Source organism: Hyla sarda, chromosome 4, assembly GCF_029499605.1.
Source record: "Hyla sarda isolate aHylSar1 chromosome 4, aHylSar1.hap1, whole genome shotgun sequence".
NCBI classification, from domain to species: domain Eukaryota; kingdom Metazoa; phylum Chordata; class Amphibia; order Anura; family Hylidae; genus Hyla; species Hyla sarda.
Window position 1 is genome coordinate 35,113,290 of NC_079192.1, and position 23,001 is coordinate 35,136,290.

Consider the following 23,001-nt stretch of genomic DNA (forward strand, 5'->3'; position numbering starts at 1 on the left):
GTAGTATTCAGCATCTAATAAGTACAGGAAGGATTAAGATTTTTTAATAGAAGTAATTTACAAATATGTTTAACTTTCTGGCACCAGTTGATTTAAAAGAAAAAAGGTTTTCACCGGAGTACCCCTTTAAAGGGGTACTCCACCCCTAGACATCTTATCCCCTATCCAAAGGATAGGAGATACAATGTCTGATCGCGGTGGTTCCGGAACCCCCACGATCTCTGTACAGCACCCGGCGTTCGTTTAGAATGCTGGTGGTGGGGAGCGGGGGGTCATGATGTCACGCCATGCCCCCTCAATGCAAGTCTATGGGAGGGGGCGTGACGGCTGTCACGCCCCCTCCCATTGACTTGCATTGAGGAGGCGTAGCGTGATGTCATGAGGGGGCATTGCGAACGCCCGGTGCTGCAGGGAGCGACGGAGTACCCTTTAAATGGGATTATTCAGGATTAGAAAACAGCGCCACACCAGTCCTCAGGCTGTGTGTGGTATTACAGCTCAGCTCTATTCACTTCAGTGAAGTCTGTCCCACTGCCTCTTGACAAAGCCACAGATCTGTGGTGAAACATGTTGAGGGGGCTGATAGTGTTTTAATAATGTGCTGTATCTAGTTGTAGACTAAAAGCGTACGGCAGACACATGACAGTCAGTACATACACGTATATAGGAGTGTGCTCGGCTGGCCGACACATATCGACATAATACAGTGATATCTATATACTAGGATCCAGCTCATAGATTTTAACCCATTGTGTGTTTTTCGCAACAAAAATGTATCAGTTTTTAGTGGCATGGGAGATATAGGGTTTCTTTGGACCACCTTTTAGTTGGTCTATGAGTATATTATGTAGTCAATGTATGGCACTGATATATGGGCACCATACTGGATGTTGGACAATGAATGAAAGTACTGTACATATAGAGAGCAGGGAAGTAACAGCTTGTTCTTCATTTCCATTAATAGAGACAATCCCACGTCACCCGACCAGTGGCAAAGGAACTACAGCCGATGTTCTGACAACGAAATCTACCACATACGACTAAGCGAGAGTAAATTCTTCGGAGAATATGAAGGGAAGAGCTTCACATATTCCTCCTTCCACGCTCATAAAAAGTGAGTTATGTCCTTGGTTGTAATGCAGTGTCACTCTTTGGAAATCGTATCTTATCCTAAAAAGAGGATATGAGGACGGGATATGAGGACGGGATATGAGGTCGGGATATGAGGACGGGATATGTGGTCGGGATATGTGGTCGGGATATGTGGTCGGGATATGTGGTCGGAATATGAGGTGGGGATATGAGGTCGGGATATGAGGTCGGGATATGAGGTCGGGCTATGAGGACAGGATATGAGAATGTGATACGAGGTTGGGATTTGAGGACGGGATATGAGGATGGCATATAAGGGCAAGCTATGGGGATGGGATATGGGGCTAGGATATGGGGACGGGATCTGAGAAGGAGATCTGAGGACAGGATATGTGTTCGGGATATGAGGACGAGATATGAGGTGTAGATAGGAGGGAATATGAGGAGGGGATATGAAGATGAGATATAAGAATGTGATATGAGGTTGGGATATGAGGACGAGATATGATGTGTAGATATGAGGACGGGATATGAGGTCTGGATATAAGGACGGGATATGAGGTCGGATATGAGGTCTGGATATAAGGACGGGATATGAGGTCGGATATGAGGTCGGGCTATGAGGACAGGATATAAGAATGTGATACGAGGTTGTTGGGATTTGAGGACGGGTATGAGGCTGGCATATAAGGGCAGGCAACGGGGATGGGATATGGGGCTAGGATATGAGGATGTGATATGAGAATGTGATATGAGGTTGGGATTTGAGGACAGGCTATGGGGCTGGCATATAAGGGCAGGATACAGGGATGGGATATGAGGACGGGATATGAGGACGGGATATGAGGACGGGATATGAGGTCGGGATATGAGGTCGGGATATGAGGTCGGGATATGAGGTCGGGATATGAGGTCGGGATATGAGGACGGGATATGAGGACGGGATATGAGGACAGGATATGAGGACAGGATATGAGGACAGGATATGAGGTTGGGATTTGAGGACGGGATATGGGGTTGGCATATAAGGGCAGGCTACGGGGATGGGATATGGGGCTAGGATATGAGGTCGGGATATGAGAATGAAATCTGACGACAGGATATGTGGTCGGGATATGTGGTCGGGATATGAGGACGAGATACGAGGTGTAAATAGGAAGGGAAATGAGGAGGGGATATGAAGATATGAGAATGTGATATGAGGTCAGGATATGAAGACGAGATATGATGTGTAGATATGAGGGCGGGATAAGAGCATCCTCTTATGTTGCTCTTCCTCTCCCACAAGAATTAGGTAGGAAAGACCAGGCAACTCCCGGTACTCTTCTAGTAAATAATATAAATGTTATTATTAATAATCACAAAGTAAACATTTACATACCAACTATTTACTGGTATCAGAGGTCTTGTGAGTTTCCATCTTGGTTACCAGTGGTTTGTAATCTGGTTGATATGTTGTCATCGCTGTCCGAATTATCTCCACCAGGTTTTCATTTGTTAAAGTTGTGTGATGACCGTACAAACATCATTACAGAATATTAAATACACAATAGTTCTTGCTTTGTATAGACCTATTATTATCATCATCATTATCGCTGTAACTATATTAGGCAGCCATATTCCCAGATGACCCTATTACAATATGCATACTGCTTCATGACAATATGTACACCAGAGACAAAAAGGGGGCTGAACCACTATATGACCAATAAAACAAGATCGTTATTTTTATTTTTCCATAAAACATATTACACATGATTGTAATGCAACAATCCAATACTATAAAGTGCATGAACCCAGTTACTAAACCATATACAGTGGTCCCTCAACAAACGATGGTAATCCGATCCAAACGACCCATCGTTTGTCGAATCCATCGTATGTTGAGGGATCCGTGCAATGTAAAGTATAGGCAGCTGTACTCACCTGTCCCCGCCGCTCCGCACCAGGTCCTCACCGCTCCCGCTGCTGTTCCAGGGGCTCCCGATGCTGTCCCGCTTCTCCGGTGTCTTCTTCGTGATCCTCCGGTGTCTTCCGCATCTTCTGCAGGGTCCGGGCCTCGCTTTCTGGTGACGTTATTACCCTGCTGTGCCGGCGCGGCATGCGTAGTGACGTAATAACGACGCCGGAAAGCAAGGCCCGGACCCTGGAGAAGATGCAGAAGACACCGGAGGATCGCGAAGTGGACCCGGAGCAGCGTGAATAGGTAAGTGAACCTGCTGGGGCACATTACACTGCTATCCGACAGCAGCTTAAGCATTTTGCGCTGTCGGATAGCAGTTAATGCGATGGCCCCGACATATAAAGGCATCGTATGTCGATTTTATCATATGTCGGGGCCATCGTAGGTCGGGGGGTTACTGTACTATAAAGTGCATGAAGGAAGAGGAATACCAGTTACTAAACCATATACAGTGGTCCCTCAACATACAATGGTAATCCGATCCACATGGACCATCGTTTGTTGAAACCATCGTATGTTGAGGGATCCGTGCAATGTAAAGTATAGGACAGTGGTCTACAACCTGCGGACCTCCAGGTGTTGCAAAACTACAACACCCAGCATGCCCGGACAGCCAACGGCTGTCCGGGCATGCTGGGAGTTGTAGTTTTGCAACATCTGGAGGTCCGCAGGTTGAAGACCACTGGTATTGGAGGTTATACTCACGTGTCCCCGCCACTCCGGACCGTCACCGCTGCCCTGGATGTCACCTTCCATCGCTGTCGCCGCGTCCCTGGGGTGTCCCCGCCGCTCCGGCAAGGCCTCTGCTTCCCCGGCATCCTCGCTCTCCGTCGCCGCCATCACGTCGTTACGCACGCCGCTCCTATTGGATGACGGGACGGCGTGTGCAGCGACGTGATGACGACGATGGAAAGCGCCGACGATGCAGGGGATCCCGAAGAGGACGTGCCGGAGCCCCGAGGACAGGTAAGTGAGTAAGGTAAGTAAGTGATCATCAGCGGACCACACAGGGCACTGTAAACGGCTATCCGGTGTCAGCTGAATTAGTCTGCGCTGTCGGATAGCCGTTTATGCGACGGCCCCGACATACAAAAGCATTGTATGTTGATGCTGCCTTCAACATGGCCTCTGATAGACCATTGTATGTTGAAATAAGCGTATGTCGGGTCCATCGTAGGTCGGGGGGGTCACTGTATATACCGTATTTATCGGCGTATAACACGCACTTTTTAGGCTAAAACTTCTCTTCCCCTGGCTGTCGGCGCCGCTTCTCTCCCCCTGGCTATCGGTGCCAGCAATGGCGCGCCGGCACCGATAGTCAGGGGGACAGAATGGGCAGCGGCGCCGATAACCAGGGGGAGAAAAGGGCCGGCAGCAGGGCTCTAGACCCTAGGAAAGGCAGGGGGAGAGAAGCGGGCAGCGACGGCCTCTCTCCCCCTGCCTTTCCTGGGGGTATATCGGGGTATACACGCGCACACACACACCCTCATTTTACCATGGATATTTGGGTAAAAAACTTTTTTTACCCAAATATCCTTGGTAAAATGAGGGTGCGTGTTATAGGCCGGTGCGTGGTATACCCCGATAAATACGGTATTTAGCCTATCATTGCATTACATGCCAATTTTGCATAGGGTAATTGTGCAGAAAAATCCCTAATACTCCATATAACAGCATGTGTTGAAATGGGAAACCAATCTCTCACTCGTAAAGACCCAAATTCCTATACTAAACATATATCTATCACGTATACATATCATCAGATACAACATTCCGCTTACCCATATCTATTAGGCTAGGTTCAGACTACGGAATTTCTGCCGGAATTTTCGCTTTGAAATTTCCGGCCGAAATTCCGCTTACTATAATGCATAGTAGTGTAGTGAATGGTTTTCCATTCACAAATTCACACTTCGGAATTTGTGAAGCGGAAAATCCGGATGAAAAATACGCTAGAAAATTTCCGCCTGAAGAAAGGCGTTGCTCTTTCTTCAGGCGGAAATCCTAGCGGAACACATACCAGTTGTCACGATTCGGCTGGCAGGAGGTGGATCCTCTGTGCCAGAGAGGGATTGGCGTGGACCGTGCTAGTGGACCGGTTCTAAGCTGCTACTGGTTTTCACCAGAGCCCGCCGCAAAGCGGGATGGTCTTGCAGCGGCGGTAGCAACCAGGTCGTATCCACTAGCAACGGCTCAACCTCTCTGACTGCTGAAGATAGGCGCGGTACAAGGGAGTAGACAAGAGCAAGGTCGGACATAGCAGAAGGTCGGGGCAGGCAGCAAGGATCGTAGTCAGGGGCAACGGCAGGAGGTCTGGAACACAGGCTAGGAACACACTGGGAAACGCTTTCACTGGCACGATGGCAACAAGATCCGGCAAGGAAAGGAAGGGGAAGTGAGGTTAAATAGGGAAGTGCACAGGTGAATGAACTAATTAAGCCAACTGCGCCAATCAGCGGCGCAGTGGCCCTTTAAATCGTAGAGACCCGGTGCGCGCGCGCCCTAAGGAGCGGGGCCGCGCGCGCCGGGACAGGACCGACGGAGAGCGAGTCAGGTACGGGAGCCGGGGTGCGCATCGCGAGCGGGCGCCACCCGCATCGCGAATCGCATCCCGGCTGGGAGAGGTATCGCAGCGCACCCGGTCAGCAGATCTGACCGGGGCGCTGCGATTGCGAGGATGTTGCGAGCGCTCCGGGGAGGAGCGGGGACCCGGAGCGCTCGGCGTAACAGTACCCCCCCCCTTGGGTCTCCCCCTCTTCTTGGAGCCTGAGAACCTGAGGACCAGACTTTTGTCTAGGATGTTGTCCTCAGGTTCCCAGGATCTCTCTTCAGGACCACAGCCCTCCCAATCTACCAAAAAAAGTCTTTTTCCTCTGACCGTCTTGGAGGCCAGTATCTCCTTTACGGAGAAGATGTCAGAAGAACCGGAAACAGGAGTGGGAGAAACAAGTTTGGGAGAGAAACGGTTGATGATGAGTGGTTTAAGGAGAGAGACATGGAAGGCATTGGGAATACGAAGAGAAGGAGGAAGAAGGAGTTTGTAAGAGACAGGATTAATCTGGCACAAGACTTTGAAAGGACCAAGATAGCGTGGTCCCAGTTTGTAACTGGGGACACGAAAGCGGACATATTTAGCGGAGAGCCATACCTTGTCTCCGGGAGCAAAGATGGGGGGAGCTCTTCTTTTCTTATCGGCAAACTTTTTCATGCGAGATGAAGCCTGTAAAAGAGAATTTTGGGTCTCTTTCCATATGGTGGAAAGATCACGAGTCACTTCATCCACAGCGGGCAAACCAGAGGGCAAGGGAGTAGGGAGGGGGGGAAGAGGGTGACGGCCGTACACCACGAAAAATGGGGATTTAGCAGAAGATTCAGAGACTCTAAAGTTGTACGAGAATTCGGCCCAAGGTAGAAGATCTGCCCAGTCATCCTGGCGGGAGGAAACAAAATGCCGTAAATAGTCACCCAGGACCTGGTTAATTCTTTCTACTTGCCCATTGGATTGAGGATGATAAGCAGAAGAGAAGTTTAATTTAATCTTGAGTTGTTTACAGAGAGCCCTCCAGAATTTTGACACGAATTGGACACCTCTATCCGAGACAATCTGCGTGGGCAAACCGTGAAGACGAAAAATGTGTACAAAAAATTGTTTTGCCAACTGAGGCGCTGAAGGAAGACCAGGAAGAGGAATAAAATGTGCCATCTTGGAAAATCGATCAACCACCACCCAAACAACAGTGTTGCCACGGGATGGGGGTAGGTCTGTAATAAAGTCCATACCAATCAGAGACCAAGGCTGTTCGGGGACAGGCAGAGGGTGAAGGAGACCAACAGGCTTCTGGCGAGGAGTCTTATCCCGGGCACAGACAGTACAGGCCCGCACAAAATCAACAACATCTGTTTCCAGAGTCGGCCACCAATAGAAACGAGAGATGAGTTGCAAGGACTTTTTGATGCCCGCATGGCCTGCGAGGTGGGAGGAGTGACCCCATTTGAGAATCCCGAGACGCTGGCGTGGAGAAACGAAGGTCTTCCCTGGAGGAGTTTGCCTGATGGAGGCTGGAGAAGAGGAGATCAGACAGTCAGGAGGAATGATGTGTTGCGGAGAGACCTCTACTTCCGAGGCATCCGAGGAACGAGAGAGAGCATCGGCCCTAATGTTCTTGTCGGCAGGGCGAAAATGAATTTCAAAGTTAAAACGGGCAAAGAACAACGACCACCTGGCCTGGCGAGGATTCAGACGTTGGGCAGACTGGAGATAGGAGAGATTCTTGTGATCGGTGAAAATGATAACTGGAAATTTTGATCCCTCCAGCAGATGCCTCCATTCCTCAAGTGCCAATTTAATGGCCAGTAGTTCTCGATCCCCGATGGAGTAGTTCCTCTCCGCCGGAGAGAAGGTCCTAGAAAAAAACCCACAAGTAACAGCATGCCCGGAAGAATTTTTTTGTAGAAGGACCGCTCCAGCTCCCACTGAGGAGGCATCAACCTCCAATAGGAAGGGTTTAGATGGGTCAGGTCTGGAGAGCACGGGAGCAGAAGAAAAGGCAGACTTGAGCCGTTTAAATGCGTCTTCCGCTTGGGGAGACCAGGACTTAGGATTGGCATTCTTCTTGGTTAAAGCCACGATAGGAGCCACAATAGTGGAAAAATGTGGAATGAATTGTCTGTAATAATTGGCGAACCCCAAAAAACGTTGGATAGCACGGAGTCCGGAGGGGCGTGGCCAATCTAAGACGGCAGAGAGTTTATCTGGGTCCATTTGTAGTCCCTGGCCAGAGACCAAGTATCCTAGGAAAGGAAGAGATTGACATTCAAACAGACATTTCTCCATTTTGGCATAAAGTTGATTGTCTCGAAGTCTCTGAAGAACCATGCGGACATGCTGGCGATGTTCTTCTAAGTTGGCAGAAAAAATCAGAATATCGTCCAGATACACAACAACACAGGAATATAAGAGATCACGAAAAATTTCATTAACAAAGTCTTGGAAGACGGCAGGGGCGTTGCACAGGCCAAAGGGCATGACCAGATACTCAAAGTGTCCATCTCTGGTGTTAAATGCAGTTTTCCATTCGTCCCCCTCCCTGATGCGGATGAGATTATATGCACCTCTTAAGTCCAGTTTGGTAAAGATGTGGGCACCTTGAAGGCGATCAAAGAGTTCAGAGATAAGAGGTAGGGGGTAGCGGTTCTTTACCGTGATTTTATTAAGTCCGCGGTAATCAATGCAAGGACGTAGGGAGCCATCTTTTTTGGACACAAAGAAAAATCCAGCTCCGGCAGGAGAGGAGGATTTGCGGATAAACCCCTTTTTTAAATTTTCCTGGATGTATTCAGACATAGCAAGAGTCTCTGGGGCGGACAGAGGATAAATTCTGCCCCGGGGTGGAGTAGTGCCCGGGAGGAGGTCAATAGGACAGTCAAAAGGCCTGTGAGGGGGTAAAGTCTCAGCTTGCTTTTTGCAAAATACGTCAGCATAGTCCATATAAGCCTTAGGGAGACCGGTTACAGGGGGAACCACAGGGTCACGGCAGGGAGTACTGGGAATCGGTTTAAGACAGTCCTTGAAACAAGAAGTACCCCAGCTCTTGATCTCTCCTGTGGACCAATCAAGGGTTGGGGAATGGCGTTGAAGCCACGGTAGTCCAAGGAGAATTTCGGAAGTGCAATTGGAGAGGACCAAAAACTCAATTTTTTCGTGATGAGGTCCGATGCACATTAGGAGGGGTTCCGTGCGGTAACGCACGGCACAGTCCAATCTTTCATTGTTAACACAATTGATGTAGAGGGGTCTGGCGAGACTGGTCACTGGGATGTTGAACCTGTTGATGAGAGAGGCCAAAATAAAATTTCCTGCAGATCCGGAATCCAAGAAGGCCTTAGTGGAGAAGGAGAAGGTAGAGGCAGATATCCGCACAGGCACAGTAAGGCGTGGAGAAGCAGAGTTGACATCAAGAACTGTCTCACCTTTGTGCGGAGTCAGCGTACGTCTTTCCAGGCGGGGAGGACGGATAGGACAATCCTTCAGGAAGTGTTCGGTACCGGCACAGTACAGGCAAAGATTCTCCATGCGGCGTCGTGTCCTCTCTTGAGGTGTCAAGCGAGACCGGTCAACTTGCATAGCCTCCACGGCGGGAGGCACAGGAACGGATTGCAGAGGACCAGAGGAGAGAGGAGCCGGGGAGAAAAAACGCCTCGTGCGAACAAAGTCCATATCCTGGCGGAGCTCCTGACGCCTTTCGGAAAAACGCATGTCAATGCGAGTGGCAAGATGAATGAGTTCATGCAGGTTAGCAGGAATTTCTCGTGCGGCCAGAACATCTTTAATGTTGCTGGATAGGCCTTTTTTAAAGGTCGCGCAGAGGGCCTCATTATTCCAGGATAATTCGGAAGCAAGAGTACGGAATTGGATGGCGTACTCGCCAACGGAAGAATTACCCTGGACCAGGTTCAGCAGGGCAGTCTCAGCAGAAGAGGCTCGGGCAGGTTCCTCAAAGACAGTTCGAATTTCCGAGAAGAAGGAGTGTACAGAGGCAGTGACGGGTCATTGCGGTCCCAGAGCGGTGTGGCCCATGACAGAGCTTTCCCAGACAGAAGGCTGACTACCAAAGCCACCTTAGACCTTTCAGTAGGAAACTGGTCCGACATCATCTCCAAGTGCAGGGAACATTGTGAAAGAAAGCCACGGCAAAACTTAGAGTCCCCATCAAATTTATCCGGCAAGGAAAGTCGTAGGCCTGAAGCGGCCACTCGCTGCGGAGGAGGTGCAGGAGCTGGCGGAGGAGATGATTGCTGAAGCTGTGGTAGTAGCTGCTGTAGCATCACGGTCAGTTGAGACAGCTGGTGGCCTTGTTGCGCTATCTGTTGCGACTGCTGGGCGACCACCGTGGTGAGGTCGGCGACAACTGGCAGTGGTACTTCAGCGGGATCCATGGCCGGATCTACTGTCACGATTCGGCTGGCAGGAGGTGGATCCTCTGTGCCAGAGAGGGATTGGCGTGGACCGTGCTAGTGGACGGGTTCTAAGCTGCTACTGGTTTTCACCAGAGCCCGCCGCAAAGCGGGTTGGTCTAGCAGCGGCGGTAGCAATCAGGTCGTATCCACTAGCAACGGCTCAACCTCTCTGACTGCTGAAGATAGGCGCGGTACAAGGGAGTAGACAAGAGCAAGGTCGGACGTAGCAGAAGGTCGGGGCAGGCAGCAAGGATCGTAGTCAGGGGCAACGGCAGGAGGTCTGGAACACAGGCTAGGAACACACAAGGGAACGCTTTCACTGGCACGATGGCAACAAGATCCGGCAAGGAAGGGAAGGGGAAGTGAGGTTAAATAGGGAAGTGCACAGGTGAATGAACTAATTAAGCCAACTGCGCCAATCAGCGGCGCACTGGCCCTTTAAATCGTAGAGACCCGGCGCGCGCGTGCCGGGACAGGACCGACGGAGAGCGAGTCAGGTACGGGAGCCAGGGTGCGCATCGCGAGCGGGCGCCACCCGCATCGCGAATCGCATCCCGTCTGGGAGAGGTATCGCAGCGCACCCGGTCAGCAGATCTGACCGGGGCGCTGCGATTGCGAGGATGTTGCGAGCGCTCCGGGGAGGAGCGGGGACCCGGAGCGCTCGGCGTAACACCAGTCTATAGGAGACTGCAGTGTCCGCGCGGTCCTAGCGCCGACTAATTCAGTCGGCGCAGGCGGAACTCGTAATCTCCGGGCGGAAATTTTCTGCCCGGAGATTCCGTAGTCTGAACCTAGCCTTATGGTTTGCTCCAGCACCTTCCCCGACCTCAACGCATGTATCACAGTTTTATTCATGAGGTCAAGAGGGTGACCTCTTGAAAAAGACTGTGATAGATGCGTTGTGGTCGAGGTACTGTTTTCTTGGTCAAATAGTGGTTAAGCTCCCTTTTTTCCCTTGTATACATCATTACAGAGTACACAATAGTAAAGGGTGCTACTACGGCACTGCGATAGTGTGAATGGGGAGCCGGTCCACAGTTGGTGCGTCTTATATGGCGAATACACACCTATCGCGGCGGTCCCTGCGGCCATCAACGGCCGGGACCCGCAGCTAATACAGGACATCACCGATCGCGGTGATGCCCTGTATTAACCCTTCAGACACGGCGATCAAAGCTGACCACCGCGTCTGAAGGGAAAGTGACACTAACCCGGCTGCTCAGTTGGGCTGTTTCACCGCGGCGTCCCGAACAGCTTACAGGACACCGGGAGGGACCTTACCTGCCTCCTCGGTGTCTGCTCCGTACCGAGATCTCCTGCATTGCCGGCACTATCCTTCGACGTCATCACGTCGTCGCGCACGCCGTCCCGTCAGCCAATAGGAGCGGCGTGCGTAGCGACATCATGACGGCGACGGAGAGCGTGAATCCCGGGGAAGAAGACGTCCGGAGCGTCAGGGACACATCCAGGGCAGCGGTGACGGGTCCGAAGCGGCGGGGACACGTAAGTATTACCTCCTATCCAGTGGTCTTCAACCTACGGACCTCCAGATGTTGCAAAACTACAACTCCCAGCATGCCCGGACAGCCAACGGCTGTCCGGGCATGCTGGGAGTTGTAGTTTTGCAACATCTGGAGGTCCGCAGGTTGAAGATCACTGTTGGGTGCAGAATCTTTTTTTCTAGATTTTGCACCTTTAAAATTGGGTGCGTCTTATACGCCGGTGAGTCCTATAGGGCGAAAAATACGGTACTCACATAAAAACATAGGGAGAGGGAAGGAGCAGAGGCAACAAGCTCCGTTTCACACTTCAAGAGTGCTTCTTCCGGGGGGGTACAAGAGGCAAAAAGCTCCGTTTCACGCTTGTTTTTATGTGAGTATTTGTTCATGCAACAAAGCAAGAAAACGAAGACGGTGAGTTGCCGTTTTTTCCCCTTTCTTTATACAACTCATTACAGAGTACAGTGACTCACATCAGTATGTTGTGTCAAAAATTGGTATGAGTCGCACACTGATTTTCTGTAATTTGGGATATTTAGTTGGGCACTGTCAATTGAAAAAATCATGTCAAAGTTTTGATTGGACGGGGTCTAAATGTACAGAATTAATTAGTAGAACGAGCTGGGCGAAGTTTCCACGCAGAGCGCATTCACTCCTGGCTCTGTGCCACATGGCCAAGACAAACCTACAATAGAAGGCTATGGGTTTATCTCGTTGGACAGAGGGCAAGGAGAGGAATGATTAGTCATGTGCTCTACTACCAGCTCGTTATAGTGATCGGTCAGGGTCTAAAGACTAAGACTCCGACCGATCAAAACATTTGACTTGTCTCTTGGACCCAGATCTCAACTATGGACTTGGATTTGTGGATCATTTTAGACCTGTATCCACATGTAATCCTATTATTTCCGTTCAAAAATTGGGCAACTATCATTGATCACATCTAGAGATGAGCGAACTTACAGTAAATTTGATTCGTCACGAACTTCTCGGCTTGGTAGTTGATGACTTTTCCTGCGTAAATTAGTTCAGCTTTCCGGTGCTCCCGTGGGCTGGAAAAGGTAGATACAGTCCTAGGAAAGAGTCTCCTAGGACTGTATCCACCTTTTCCACCCCACCGGAGCACCTGAAATCTGAACTAATTTATGCAGGAAAAGTCAGCAACCGCCGAGCCGAGAAGTTTGTGACGAATCGAATTTACTGTAAGTTCGCTCATCTCTAATCACATCGATCACGAATGGATTTACAAGAAAGGGCGACGCAGGGCTGTAGTTTCTCCAAGTCCCGAATCCTTTCTATGGGAACAAGCAGTCCAAGTATCTTTGTAAATAGTCTGTAACAAAAACCTCCAGACTCCAAAAGGACTTAGATCGGCCCAGAATGGATGGGAGCAATATAGGCAAAGGTAGATTTATTCTGGAACAACGCGTTTCGACGCCGGAACAGGCGTCTTTTTCAAGTTCACCAAAAAAAGATGCCTGTTCCGGCGTCGAAACGCGTTGTTCCAGAATAAATCGACCTTTGTCTATATTGTTCCCATCCATTCTGGGCCGATCTAAGTCCTTTTGGAGTCTGGAGGTTTTTGTTACAATTGCTGCATTTTGGAATACTCTCTATCAGTGTTGTGCCTGGGTCTCTAAGCACAACTTACGGGGTAAGCAATGCCATTAATTATCGGTGCAGCTTACCTACTCTTTTAATGCTCTATGGAGCGCTTCTTGTTGTGTTTTTTCTTCGTGTGTAAATAGTCTGTAGTAGAAAGCAGCTGGCACTGCCGGACCTTTCAATCAGGTTGTGACTCTCGTGGTGCGCAGGTCCAGAACCCCCGGGTAACTGTTCAACAGACGATTGTGCTCTCCATATAACAGTTATTAAACAAAAACGAGACCAATGGTTGGAGGGCAATTTTACAATATATTACTAATAGATCACCATAGGTAATCCAATAAGGGCCCTGCAGATCCCAACCACAAAAACTAAAATATATACAGGACTTTAATGTGCAGGTCCAAAAATAATGAAGTGCAAAGAAGGAAAAAATCACACATTAAAAACACTGTGTGCTCCTAGCCAAAACATTTAGAATCATCATGGGATCAGCCAGCTCCACCATAGTTCTCAACTTGTAGGAGACCCACCTAGGTTCATGTCTCTTAACTACTATTTGTTAAGGCACACAGCAATTTAAAACCATAACACTGCCCCCCCCAACGTTTCACCACTAAGTGGCTTTGTCAAGAGGCAAATGGGCAATGGCGACCAGAAACGCCAGCCAGACCTTTTAACACCTTCTATTATGATGTCTTAATTCATTGCTCCAATCAAAAGCAACTCCCATCAGGCAGTGTGATAATCACACCAATCAGCAATTGTTGTGGCACAAATGGCAGATTCAACAGCCAACCATAACACTTATTTACTTACCACTAGTTGTCTGCCACGTATCTCTTTCTTATAGGAGTCAGTCCGGACTTCCGGCACTGACATCACTGGTAAACACTGCGCAGAATAAACTGCGCACGGACTTAGAGTGTATGTGTGTCTAAGTGCCTTACCACGCATTCGCGCGAGTCCGAGGTGCTCACTCCAGGCTGCGCGAAAACATAGCCAACGGCTTCAAGGGTTCATAGATGTACACATTATTCACAGTGTCTGCGCAGTAGTGGATGCGCAAACACTTAGACTTAAAAGAGAAGAGAGAAACGATCTTATAGTGAAAGAGTGTTATTAACTATGTATACAAAACATTATCTCCATTCAAAAGGTAAGTATTTAGTGAACGATTCATAGATGGAACGAGTTCTCCATTATAGATGTAAACTAGATTGTTGTCATCTACATGGTCAATATTGTTGATGAATCGGACTGTTGATTTAATAGTCAATTGCCACATTTACAATAAATTCAGAAAGGGAATTAAAAGGGAGAAGAAATTTGGAGACTAATATAAGGTATTAATAATAAATAATTAATTGTAATTGGTACTGGCGGTCAGTTACTGATGATTATTTCCTAATAAATCATGCAACAAAACAAAAATCGTCTACTGTTTTGATGTACATAGTATGTTAGGAAGGATTACAAAAACGCAGAAAAATTGAAACTTTCATTAAGTCCTTTTGGACTTAAGCTCTGTAGCTTGTAGATCCATTTTGCCTCAACGCGCAAAAGGATCTTATCCAGATCACCCCTTCTGGGACCTAACTTGCATTTGATGAAGCCCCAGAAGTGTAGCTGGGACAAATCGCCATTGTGGACCTCCCAAAGGTGCCTAGATAGAGGTGTATCACCTTTATTTTTAATCATGCTGAGATGCTTTGATATTCTTCTTCGAAACTGTTGAACTGTTGCTTTTGATTGGAGCAATGAATTATGACATCATAATAGAAGGTGTTAAAAGGTCTGGCTGGCGTTTCTGGTCGCCATTGCCCATTTGCCTCTTGACAAAGCCACTTAGTGGGGAAACGTTGGGGGGGCAGTGTTATGGTTTTAAATTGCTGTGTGCCCTAACAAATAGTAGTTAAGAGACATGAACCTAGGTGGGTCTCCTACAAGTTGAGAACTATGGTGGAGCTGGCTGATCCCATGATGATTCTAAATGTTTTGGCTAGGAGCACACAGTGTTTTTAATGTGTGATTTTTTCCTTCTTTGCACTTCATTATTTTTGGACCTGCACATTAAAGTCCTGTATATATTTTAGTTTTCGTGGTTGGGATCTGCAGGGCCCTTATTGGATTACCTATGGTGATCTATTAGTAATATACTCCATATAACAGGACACAATCCATAAACCATCTAGGTAGAAGAAAGAGCTCGGAGGCACTCAATTCCAGTCTGTGTATTTCATTGAACACTACGGCTACGGCTGGGAAGAAGCTACGTAGTTGCGAAACAATTGTTGCCGTCCATTTTACCTGTGTTCAGTAAAATACACAGACTGGAATTGAGTGCCTCCGAGCTGTTTCTTCTACCTACCATTTATCTTTGTGTTCTGCCAGTATGTGGTCTCTTCTGTTTCAACAGAGAATGGATTATCCAAAGGATAGGGGATAAGATGCCTGATCGCGGGAGTCCCGCAGCTGGGGACCCCCGGGATCATGCACGCGGCACCCCGTTTGTAATCAGTGCCCCGAGCGTGTTCGCCCCGGGACTGATTACCGGCGACCGCAGGGCCGGCGGCGTGTGACGTCACGCTCCGCCCCTCAATGCAAGCCGACGGGAGGGGGCGTGATAGCTATCACGCCCCCTCCCGTAGGCTTGCATTGAGGGGCGGAGCGTGACGTCACACGGGGACGGAGGCGTGACGTCAAACGCCGCCCGCCCTGTGGTCGACCATAATCAGACCCGGAGCGAACACGCTCCGGGGTCTGATTACAAACAGGGTGCCGCGTGCATGATCCCGGGGGTCCCCAGCTGCGGGACTCCCGCGATCAGGCATCTTATCCCCTATCCTTTGGATATTTGACTATGCTACAGGGGCTGTAAAGTTAGTGTAGTTCATAATATAGTGTCTGTACCTGTGTTTAATGTCTGTTCTCACAATTCTTATGTGATGTTTGTCCCATTGTTTATTTTTAACAGCATACAAAATGACGGTCGTCTCAGGTTTTCCCAGGTTGCCGTACGGCCCGATTCATTACATCACTAGTCAGGTGTTGAACGGGAGCATGGCAGTGCTTCAATGGGACTGCTGGGTGCTAGGGAGATCATTCTCTACAGGGCTGCAGGGAATTGTAGTTTCCAGCACAGTACAGCATGGAAGGGAGCTCAACTGTGCTGCAGTGGATGGGGGTGACTCATGTATGGAAGGGGGAAAAGTAACCTCACACAAACAAGGGATCCTTGGACTTGTAGTTGGAGGGAGGAACTCCCAACAGGAAATAGCCATTTCACAAAAAGAAAGCAGCAGCATAATGGTGGACTCACAACACAGCCAAGACAAGCACGGACCCTTCCTAAACATGTCCATTACCGTCTGGCAGGCTAAGTACTAAAGTCACCTTATGTTAGTTAACCCTTTAAGACTTTTTCTCACATCACAGTAGAAAGAGACATCACTTGGATTGTCTTCAAGCTCCAGTTCTTCAAAAACATTTTTTCATAAGGGAGGTTAATCCTAAATCTTGCCCATCGTTGCTGTTGCTCCATCTGCTGCAACACTGGCAAACTTATCCGGTGGAATATCAGTATTTGTTAGAGCTCTGCCACGATGGTGTCTAATGTCAGCGACGCAATTTATGCCAACATCTCTTCTTTCACGATGACCTCAGAGGAAACGTACTGAATAAATCCTGCCGGTTGTGGACTCCCTTGTACGTCTGTAGATTCCTCGAGAGCTGAGTGCAAACAAATCCTTGATATCATTATACAGTTTGGCTGAAACATCGGTACCGATTTTGGCAATACGCCTTTTCGGTCACGTGGTGTGAAGCTGGGGTTTGTGCAAAAAGTCCTTGAAGTTTTGTATTATTTGGATTTAATACAACTTCAGCTTTATTCGTTTTATTGAAGTCACCATCAGAATATGGGCGTTCCATGACGTAATAAAACTAGCTTCGCCGCCAAACGTTGTCACCGGTGTTTGCTGGCTATTTGGTGATGGTTTTAACACAGCTACTTTTTTTTTTTTTTGGGGGGGGGAGGATAGGATAGGAGGATAATTAAATGAATTAAAATAAAACATTTTAGGTTTTCAGTCGGGGCTTGTTCACACCACGGAGTTCCGCTGGCTGAACGTCCGCCTGCTGCAGGCGCATGGGCAATAGGACGTGCGCTGCCCCATTGATGGCAATGCAGTTTGGAGGAATTCCGCCCAAAGATTTTTTTTTGGGTGGACTTCTTGACGGAATTCCGCAGAATTCTATTGAAAACAATGACTCTAGGGAATGTCCACAGTGTGAACAAGCCCTTAGAGCAGTGTTTCCCAACCAGGGTGCCTCCAGCTGTTGCAAAACTACAACTCCCAGCATTTTTTTTTTGGGTGGACTTCTTGGCGGAATTCCGCAGAATCCTATTGAAAACAATGACTCTAGGGAATGTCCACAGTGTGAACAAGCCCTTAGAGCAGTGTTTCCCAACCAGGGTGCCTCCAGCTGTTGCAAAACTACAACTCCCAGCATGCCCGGACAGCCAAAGGCTGTCCGGGCATGCTAGGAGTTGTAGTTTTTCAACAGCTGGAGGCACCCTAATTGGGAAACACTGCTTAGAGGTTTATGTAAGTTCTCTCATTAGGTAGCACAACACCTCCCCTGTGGGCAGGTATGTTCCTAGGAAGATAGTCCCCAACCCAATAGGCATATACACCTGTATGTAGGTAGGGGTAGGGAGGCTGGTTAGGTAGCAAAAGGTGGATTGGCTAGGTAGGAGTAAGTAGGGGTAGGTAGTTAGATGAGTAGGTAAGGGTAGGTAGTGAGGTGAGCAGGTAGGTGTTTGGACAGTACCATATTAATACTGGGGGGGGGGGGTTATGAATCGTTTTTCCCCATTTTTTTTTCATGCAGTATTCAGGAATTTTTGATGTGCGACCTTGCAGTCTGGTGCCTATTTTGGCGCTAATATGCTAACTGGGTCGCAAATCTACACCAGGTGCGGCTTACAAAACTGTCTGTGCACGGGTTAAAAAGTTGCACAAATAGTCAAAGAGGGGGCGCCATAAAAAGTGGAGTAACTGAAGTAAGAAATATGAAACATGACCATATATATAATATATATATATATAGTAAAAAATTTGAAGACGTGACCACGTTAAAAAGACGTGCAGCTACACCACTCTTGATGAATTCCCCCCCAATGTGTGTGCTTATGTGCCCACTGCTTCTGGTGGTGGAGCAGTGGAGTGCTGTGTATGGCGGGCCTGGCGGGCCGTATGGGCAATACCAGGGGCCAGCCCAACTACACTGCAGACATTTTTCAGGAATGAAGAACATGACAAACAGATCAGGGTGATGACCTGGCCTTCAGATTCCCCAGATCTCAATCTGATCAATCCGATCTGTGGGAAGTGATGGAGAAACAAGTCCGATCTATGCAGGGCCGGCTCTGCCTATAGGCAATATAGGCAGCCACCTAGAGCGCCATTTTGATGGGGGCGCCACTCTGCCTGCCACAAGAAAGTTAGACAAACAGCATCCAAACCACTCGCTCAGCCAGCAGCATGAGGAGGAGGTTTGTTACAATGTGCCACCCCAGTAGTAAGGAGATTACATGAGGAGGAGGTTTGTTAGAGTGTGTCACCCCAGTAGTAAGGAGATTACATGAGGAGGTTTGTTACAGTGTGTCACCCCAGTAGTAAGGTGATTACATGAGGAGGAGGTTTGTTACAGTGTGTCACCCCAGTAGTAAGGTGATTACATGAGGAGGAGGCTTGTTACAGTGTGTCACCCCAGTAGTAAGGAGATTACATGAGAAGGAGGCTTGTTACAGTGTGTCACCCCAGTAGTAAGGAGATTACATGAGGAGGAGATTTGTTACAGTGTGTCACCCCAGTAGTAAGGTGATTACATGAGGAGGAGGCTTGTTACAGTGTGTCGCCCCAGTAGTAATGAGATTACATGAGAAGGAGGTTTGTTAGAGTGTGTCACCCCAGTAGTAAGGAGATTACATGAGGAGGGGGTTTGTTACAGTGTGTCACCATGGTAGTAAGGAGATTACATGAGAAGGAGGTTTGTTACTTTGTGTCACCCCAGTAGTAAGGAGATTACATGAGGAGGAGGTTGTTACAGTGTGTCACCCCAGTAGTAAGGAGATTACATGAGGAGGAGGCTTGTTACAGTGTGTCACCCCAGTAGTAAGGAGATTACATGAGGAGGGTTTTTTTTACAGTGTGTCACCCCAGTAGTAAAGTAGGGTGTCTCAAAGGACGGGTCAATAGGCAGAGTCAAGGGGGAGGCAAAATTAGCTTTTGCCTAGGGTGACAAAAATCCTTGCACCAGCCCTGGATTTATGGAGGCCGCACCTCACAACTTCTAGGATCTTCCGCTGATACCACAGGACATGGGATGGGGACCCCCCAATACCCCCCACAAACAAACCGCCCATTAAATAAAAACACTTACACTTGCATGGGGTAAAAGGCCATGGCCGTTTATTGAGGGTAATTAATTAAATAACTTTATTAATAAATAATCATTAAATAACCATAAATAATTCATAATAATAATTAACCTATAAAACCATCAACCAAATTAAACCACTAGTGAAACTCTTTCACCAAAGCTGTCCACCCAGCAGATCTGGGTGACATACCCTACTCATCTTAAATATCTATCTATGTCCACCCAACTGGTGACCCCCTCAACAAACAGACCGTGACAGGGAGGGAGGGACGGGCCGCTGTTATTTCTTCAGGTAACTCTTCTTTGACTAGCCAAATGCCCAGTCGTCCTTTTCTTAAATAGAATTATATTTTCCCGCCGTGGCCTAGATAGCCAATCCGCATCTCCTCTTCTTCTGCCCAGCAACAGCAACAACCTGTAATAAAAGACTCCAAGTACAAGTTAATAACAATGTTAACTCTTTATATCCCTAGCTTACTTCCTTACCCCTTTTTTTATTTTATTTTAATCCTGTCTCACATTGTTTAGAGAAAACAGGGGGGGGGGGGGAATGGGGGGCCCATCCCATGGGGCCCTTCCATTACCTTCCAGGGCCCGTCCACATGTCAGGTCTATGGAGTCCGGGCCTGAGGATTCAGAGTATGAGGAGAACCTACAGAATATTAGGCAGGTGATGTTATGCTGGATAGGTCCCATTATTCTAAATAACACATAGAAGGTGGGGGCCATGTTACAATTTTTAGCATCTGGGCCAGGAGCTTCATGTTACATCTCCAAATAAAGAGAAGAAGACGGCGCTGACTACTTCACCAGGAGGCGACGGTATAAAGAGCTGACCTTTTATCACTCCTAATTAAAATATAAGAAAGAAGAAACATTTACGTTTTATCTACAAGAGACTCTAGAGGGAGGACGGTCGGGGGCTAATGAAGTGTAATTATTCCCCATCTCATCAAGACGCTTACGAGATGTAAGGAGATTAATCTGACACTCAGTGGACTCTGATGTCTTCACATTTATGTCTTGTCCCTTTTGCAAGAGTTTTCCTTTTTTTTTTTGCATGTATGTGGGAACGTATTTTGCTTACCCTTTGAAGTCTGAAATTAACCACAACTCATTAAAAGGGGTACTCCCACCCTAGACATCTTATCCCCTATCCAAAGGATAGGGGATAAGATGTCTGATCTCGAGGGTCCCGCCGCTGGAGACCCCCGCAGTATTGCATGTGGCACCCACCTGTTTTTTGGGCGGAAGCGCTGGAGGGTCTGAGTCGCAACTACGAGAACGGAAGTCCATGACGTCAGGACTCCGTCCACATGTGACGTCACGCCCGTCCCCTCAATGCAAGTCTATGGGAGGTGGCGTGACGCCGCCCCCGTGTGACGTCACGCCCGTCCCCTCAATGCAGTGTGTCACCCCAGTAGTAAGGAACGGAAGTCCGGGAACGGAAGTCCGTGACATCAGGACTCCGCCCCTGTGTGACGTCACGCCTGTCCCCTCAATGCAGTGTGTCACCCCAGTAGTAAGGAACGGAAGTCCGGGAAGTCCGGGAACGGAAGTCCGTGACATCAGGACTCCACCCCCGTGTGACGTCACGCCCGTCCCCTCAATGCAAGTCTATGGGAGGTGGCGTGACGCCGCCCCCGTGTGACGTCACGCCCGTCCCCTCAATGCAGTGTGTCACCCCAGTAGTAAGGAACGGAAGTCCGGGAAGTCCGGGAACGGAAGTCCGTGACGTCAGGACTCCGCTGTTACGCCGAGCGCTCCGGGTCCCCGTTCCTCCCCGGAGTGCTCGCCTCATCCTCGTTGCTGCAGCGCCCCGGTCAGATCCACTGACCGGGTGCGCTGCGGTACCGCCTCCAGCCGGGATGCGATTCGCGATGCGGGTGGCGCCCGCTCGCGATGCGCACCCCGGCTCCCGTACCTGACTCGCTTTCCGTCGGTCCTGTCCCGGTGCGCGCGGCCCCGCTCCCTAGGGCGCGCGCGCGCCGGGTCTCTGCGATTTAAAGGGCCAGTGCACCAATGATGGTGCCTGGTCCAATCTTCCCAATTACCTTGATTAGTTTCCACCTGTGCACTCCCTACTTATACCTCACTTCCCCTGCACTCCCTCGCCGGATCTTGTTGCCCTTGTGCCTAGTGAAAGCGTTCCCTTGTTTGTTCCTAGCCTGTGTTCCAGACCTCCTGCCGTTGCCCCTGACTACGATCCTTGCTGCCTGCCCCGACCTTCTGCTACGTCCGACCTTGCCTTTGTCTACTCCCTTGTACCGCGCCTATCTTCAGCAGTCAGAGAGGTTGAGCCGTTGCTAGTGGATACGACCTGGTCACTACCGCCGCAGCAAGACCATCCCGCTTTGCGGCGGGCTCTGGTGAAAACCAGTAGTGACTTAGAACCGGTCCACTAGCACGGTCCTCGCCAATCCCTCTCTGGCACAGAGAATCCACCTCCTACCAGCCGGGATCGTGACATCCGCCCCTGTGTGACGTCTCGCCTGTCCCCTCAATGCAGTGTGTCACCCCAGTAGTAAGGAACGGAAGTCCGGGAAGTCCGGGAACGGAAGTCCGTGACATCAGGACTCCACCCCCGTGTGACGTCACGCCCGTCCCCTCAATGCAAGTCTATGGGAGGTGGCGTGACGCTGCCCCCGTGTGACGTCACGCCCGTCCCCTCAATGCAGTGTGTCACCCCAGTAGTAAGGAACGGAAGTCCGGGAAGTCCGGGAACGGAAGTCCGTGACGTCAGGACTCCGCCCCTGTGTGACGTCACGCCTGTCCCCTCAATGCAGTGTGTCACCCCAGTAGTAAGGAACGGAAGTCCGGGAAGTCCGGGAACGGAAGTCCGTGACATCAGGACTCCACCCCCGTGTGACGTCACGCCCGTCCCCTCAATGCAAGTCTATGGGAGGTGGCATGACGCTGCCCCCGTGTGACGTCACGCCCGTCCCCTCAATGCAGTGTGTCACCCCAATAGTAAGGAACGGAAGTCCGGGAACGGAAGTCCGTGACGTCAAGACTCCGCCCCCGTGTGACGTCATGCCCGTCCCCTCAATGCAAGTCTATGGGAGGTGGCGTGACGCCACCTCCCATAGACTTGCATTGAGGGGACGGGCGTGGTGTCACACGGGGACGGAGTCCTGACATCATGGACTTCCGTTCCCATAGTCGCGACTCAGACCCTCCAGCGCTTCCGCACAAAAAACAGGTGGGTGCCACATGCAAGATCAGACATCTTATCCCCTATCCTTTGGATAGGGGATAAGATGTCTAGGGTGGGAGTACCCCTTTAAAGGGGTACTCAGGTGGAAATTTTTCTTTTTAAATCAACTGGTGCCAGAAAGTTAAACAGATTTGTAAATTATTTCTATTTTAAAATCTTAATCCTTCCAGTACTTATCAGCTGCTGTATGCTCCAGAGGAAGTTGTGTAGTTCTTTTC

The 23,001-nt window shown here is 49.3% G+C and overlaps 1 protein-coding gene across 6 annotated transcripts in view; it reads left to right on the plus strand.

The window, feature by feature from the left end:
- Positions 1-23,001, plus strand: part of LOC130367768 (potassium channel subfamily T member 2-like) — a 333,948-nt gene that overhangs the window by 233,547 nt on the left and 77,400 nt on the right. For all 6 annotated transcript variants that reach the window (XM_056570514.1, XM_056570517.1, XM_056570518.1 and 3 more), the window contains one exon: positions 965-1,114. In XM_056570514.1, coding sequence (XP_056426489.1) covers positions 965-1,114 — 150 coding nt within the window. The remainder of the gene's footprint in view (positions 1-964; positions 1,115-23,001) is intronic.